Source organism: Rhinopithecus bieti, unplaced genomic scaffold, assembly GCF_001698545.2.
Source record: "Rhinopithecus bieti isolate Rb0 unplaced genomic scaffold, ASM169854v2 scaffold_3040, whole genome shotgun sequence".
Lineage (NCBI taxonomy): Eukaryota > Metazoa > Chordata > Mammalia > Primates > Cercopithecidae > Rhinopithecus > Rhinopithecus bieti.
Window position 1 is genome coordinate 7,016,759 of NW_016804657.1, and position 5,350 is coordinate 7,022,108.

The following is a 5,350-nucleotide window of genomic DNA, read 5'->3' on the forward strand; positions in this document are numbered from 1 at the left end:
TTTTTTTTTTTTTTTTTTTTTGAGATGGAGTCTCACTCTGTCACCCAGGCTGGAGTGCAGTGTGGTGATCTCAGCTCACTGCAGTCTCTGCCTCCCGGTTCAGGCCATTCTCCTGCCTCACCCTCCTAGGTAGCTGGAATTACAGGCGTGTGCCACCACGCCCAGCTAATTTTTTTATTTTTAGTAGAGACAGGGTTTCACTGCATTAGCCAGTATGGTCTCAATCTCCTGACCTCATGATCCGCCCACCTCAACCTCCCAAAGTGCTGGGATTACAGTCATGAGTCATTGCACCTGGCCAGAATTGAAGTAACTTTTGAATATGGTATTGCATACATCTTCACTGGGATATACAGATTTTCCTTATTATGGAGTTATATCTTGAAAAACTCATTGTAGAGTTGAAAAATCTTAAGTCAAACCATTGCTAAGCTGGAGACAATCTGTAATGAAAAATAAAAGGAACTGTAAAGAAATCTTTAACTGTATTTAGTAAGTTTGTAGTTGGTAGTAGATTGGTATAACAACTGTAAAATGATTTGGGGTTTAACATAGATTAGGAAAATATACTGATGCTACTAAGAACAGAGTTCCCACTGTGGGAGTAAAGAGATGCAAACATGGAAAAGCAGAAGAGGGAGAAGAACTGAGCAGTAAGATTATTAGTGTTAAAGGTATCAGGGTGAACTCCTGACTTTGTAAAAACTTCATTTCTTAACTTTGAAAACTGACAAGGCTGAGAAGCAATGACGCCAGTACCTGTGGGCACACCTAGCACCCAGAACTTGATTTCTAAATACCATCTCTCACTAAAAGAACCCCAGGGAACCTAATGATTTGAAGGCTGAGGCAGGAACACTACAAAATGAGTCCAGAACATCTTTCTGTGCCAGAAAGTTAAGAAGTGTTTAAAATCAAACAGGAACACAGCAAAAGGACTCTGAAGCTTGAAGGGGTTCCTGCTTGTCAAATGTGGGGTTGCTGAGCATCAAAATGGATGACAGGAATGTCATATTTAAAAAAGAATCCATGAGTCCATACAACCTTCTAAAATAAAAGAAAAAAAAGAGAGGATGTGTGTGCAAAAGCTATTCCTTATGAATAATGTAAACCAATAAATATACATAGAAAAACAGAATAGAAAATTGCTGGGTGGCTCATGCCTATAATACTGACACTTTGGGAAACTGGCTCGGGAGGACTGCTTGAGCCCAGGAGTTCGAGACCAGCCTGGGCAACATGGTGAAACCCCATCTCTATAAAAAATACAAAAAAATTAGCTGGACATGAAGATATGTCCCTGTAGTTCCAGCTACTTGGAAACTGAGGTGGGAGGATCGCTTGAATCTGGGAGATCAAGGCTGCAGTGAGCCATAATTGTGTCACTGTACTCTAGCCTGGGCAACAGAGTGAGACTGTGTCTCAAAAGAATAGAGAAAAGAAAATCAAACAAAGAAGGAAAGAAGGGACGGGAAGGGGAGGGAGGAAGGATGGAAAGGAGGAAGGATGGAAGGGAGGGAGAGAGGGAGGAAGAAAGGGAGGGAGGAAAGAAAATTACCATTTGAAAATATTTTAGTGGCTGGATGTGGTGGCTCCCGCCTGTAATCTCAGCACTTTGGTAGGCCAAGGAGGGAGGATCACTTGAGCCCAGGAGTTTAAGACCAGTCTGGGCAACATAGGGAAACCCTGTTTCTACAAAAAATAAGAAAAAATTAGCCAAGCATGGTGGCATGTACCTGTAGTCCTGGCTACTCAGAAGTCTGAGGTGGGAGAATTGTTTGAGCCTCAGAGGCTGAGGCTGGAGTTAGCTGTCATAGCATCCCTGTACTCCAGCCTGGGTGACAGAGTGAGACCCTGTCTCAAAAAATTAAATAAAATATTTTAGTGATAATGGATTCTGAGAAGAATCACCATAGGATACTAAAACCACTGAATGAACAGTGGCTGGAGAACAGGATATTCACTCAACCTCAAAACATCACTTAACACATTACTTATTACTTACAAAGATAAAATGGTGCCTCTACAATGGAGAAATCTGGTAAACTTTACTTCAACCAAATAGTCAAAGTTAACATCTCCAATAATGTGACAAACAGACCACATCTGCTTCCCGATGTGACACATTAAGAAGAACCCAACATAACTATGTAGTATTCCTGCTACAAAGAGTTACAACCAGAATCTGATCATGAGGAAACAAGCAGGAAATCCACATCCAAGGGACATTTGGTAAAGCAACCAGCCCAGACACTTCAAAAATGATGATGTCATAAAGTACCAAAAAAAAAAAAAAAAAAAAAAGCAACAGTTTTAGGTTAAAGGGGGTTCAAAAGGCATGATTACCAAATGAAGTATGTGGTGCAAGACTGGCTTCTGGGTTCTCTACCAGGAAACAGTATTGTATCAATGCCACATTTCCAGACCATGATGATTCTGTGACTTGTTGGAGAATGCTATTGTTCTTACGAGACATATGCTGAAGAATTACAGGTGAGGTGTCATGAGGTCTGAAACTCTCAAATGGTTTGACAAAAATAATAGATGTGTGTGTACAAAAAAAAAAAAACTAATGTGACAGTTAACTGGTGATTCAAGGAGGAAGTATGCAAATATTCACTGTACTAATTTTGCAACTGTCCTAAAGATTTTAATTGTTCCAAAATTTAAAAAAAAAAACCTAAATTGAAATATTAACGACTACTATCCCCCCTTTCTTTGCTTTACTCATCTCTATACTAGTAAATGTTTACTTTTATCACCATCCAGCATCCATGTTTTTACTCATTTACTTACTGTCTCTCTCCCTCACTATAAGGTGAACTTCAAAAAGGCAGGGAACTGTGCGTACCCTACTGTATCCCCCGTCTATTATGCAGTGCTTAACACACAATTGATACTCAGTAAATATTTATTGAATGACTGATGTTGCCAGTAATTCTATGAAGTGGGTTTATTATTATCCTTTCCCTCATGTGAGTGGTGCTCTCTTCAAAAGTGAAGGTACTGAAGTGAACAGAAGTTAGGGAACTCACACAAGTTCATGACTCAGGTGAGGAGTGGGGCCAGGATCCAAAGCTAGGCATCTGACCCTACAGCTGATGCTGTTAATCACTGCATTTGCAGCTTCCCTAGCGAGGCAGGCTTGGGTCCCCAAAAGGGGATATACCCCTTCAGTCTTGTCTTTAGTTTAAGGCCCATGTAGAACAGTTTATAAATACATGCTTGCTGAATCAAATGACTTCTGAATGAATACATGAATTAGGTGAGAGAGACCACCAGGAAGGGACAGTTCAAATAATCTTCTGTTGGAGGTGGAGCTTGGGCAAACTGGGTTTGCAGTGGAAGGAAGAACACAGGTACAGGCAGCAGTGACCCAAGTTGCCAGGGAATGAGGGACCAGCTTGCCTGGAGGAAAGTTACCCTATCCATTCAATTAATCCCTGTGTGTATCTCTTCTTCCTTTCCCCAGCCACCCGCACATGAACTCCCCAGAGCTATCTGGGCCCTGTGATAGTAGTCCACCCTGGCCTCGTGGCCTCCCTGCCTCCAATTTCTCCTGACTGCAGCCTTCCTCTTTGTTGCTAACAGATTCTTCTTCCCAGGCTCATGGTCCTGATTCTGTAAGGCCCAAGAGCAGCTCTCTCAGCTCAGAGAAGAGAATCCAGACTCCCTGAGGGGACACTCAGCAATCTTTTCCCACATTATCACATGTCCACCCATCACCAGTCCTTGAAGGCTGGGCTCAAATATCCTCTCTCCCATGAAGACTGCTTCAAAAAAGACACTTGATTTCACAAGAGACTGCCTTCTTCCCTCTGTACTCCCACAGAGCACCTTTTTTTTTTTTTGAGACAGGGTTATATTCTGTCACCCAGGCTGGAGTTCAGTGGCACAATCACAGCTCACTACATCCTCCAGGACTCAGGTGATTCTCCCACCTCAGCCTTCCAAGTAGCTGGGACTATAGGTTATCGCCACCACGCTCAGCTGATTTGTGTATTTTTTTGTAGAGCCGATCTTTCACCGTGTTGGCCCTACTGGTCTCCAATTCCTGGCCTCAAGTGATCCACCCGCCTCAGCTTCCCAAAGTGCTAGGATGGCAGGTGTGAGCCACCACGCCCAGCCCAGGCCTGACACTGACTTCTTTACCTGATCGTGCAGGTACTTATGAGTCTATCTCAACCCCTTCCCTTTGGCTGTCTTCCATAGATGCACGCACACACCTCCCGGGCAGGCAGTGGACGCTGAGCAAATGGATGGACGGCCCGGAAGGCTGGCAGTGGGGTGCAGGAGCCAGTCATGAGAACCCCTCAAGTACAGGTGAACTCCCTGGGAGGTTACTGCTGTACTCCAGGGGTTTGGCTATGCCTGACTGGGGCCAGTGTGTGGAGGGTGAAGGAGGATGGGGAGACAAAAATGGGGAGAAAGGGACCTATTTCTTGTGGTTGTTGTTACGACTTGGCTGACAACACACGGAGAGGATGGAACCAGCTCTGACACTAGTTTTTAGGATTTGAGGGGAGGAAAAAGGAGCAGGAGTCGCACCACTTAAGAATCTCAACGTGAGGCCGAGGCTGACTGGGCTTCCTAGTTGCTTCCCCGCTCCTCGCTGTGGGGCTACTGAAAAGTCCTCTCTGCTGATACGCCGGACGCGGCGTGGGCGGGGACTGCACCGCGCGCGGAGGGCAGCGGGCGTCGCCCTCAAGAAGGTGGCATCCGCGCCCGCACCCCGTCCCGGGCGCGTTCACGGCTGGGAAGAAGTTTTGCAGTCCGCGGAAGCGCTCAGCGACGTTATGGGGAGGCCCGGGAAGGAACTTGGTCACTGGAGCTCGAGAGGGGGAGGGCGGGAGTGGGGGCGCGCGGGCCCCGCAGGAGAGGCGAGCGGACCGGAGCCCGTCCTTCCCTAAGGCCACAGTTCCTTGCTGACTCCATGAGGGACACTGGCGATGAAATAACAACTTTCTCTTCCTGAAAAGGCTCCCACGGCTGAGTTGTTCCCGGCCCACAGCGACCCGTCCCCACCCGGTCCCTGATCTGCACCCGCCTCGAGCCCGGCGCCTCCACCCAGCCTGGGCGCTGCCCAGTACCCGCCGGCCGGCGCGGGGCCCCTGGAGCAGGCTTCACTCACCGAAGCAGCGCAGCAGGCAGACCACGCCGAGGACCCCCAGGGCTCGCCCCGCGTAGCTCCCAGCAACCATGACTCGTCGGGCCGGCCTCTGCGCAAGTACCCAGCCACAAGCAGCCCTAAGTTCAAGCACCGCCTACGCGGGCGGCCAGAAGTAGGGCTCCGCCCCGCCCGGGACTGGCAGCCCGCGGCCCGCCCCGGCCCTTCCTCCCCACCCTCCCC

General features: G+C 47.6%; 1 protein-coding gene across 1 annotated transcript in view; it reads right to left on the reverse strand.

Moving 5' to 3' along the window:
- The window catches only part of CD58 (CD58 molecule), a 57,227-nt gene extending 51,905 nt beyond the window's left edge, over window positions 1-5,322 (reverse strand). Inside the window, exon 1 of the mRNA XM_017869812.1 lies at window positions 5,132-5,322. Within this exon, the coding sequence (XP_017725301.1) occupies window positions 5,132-5,201 (70 nt within the window). The 5' untranslated portion in view covers window positions 5,202-5,322. The remainder of the gene's footprint in view (window positions 1-5,131) is intronic.
- Between the last annotated feature and the right edge of the window lie 28 nt (window positions 5,323-5,350).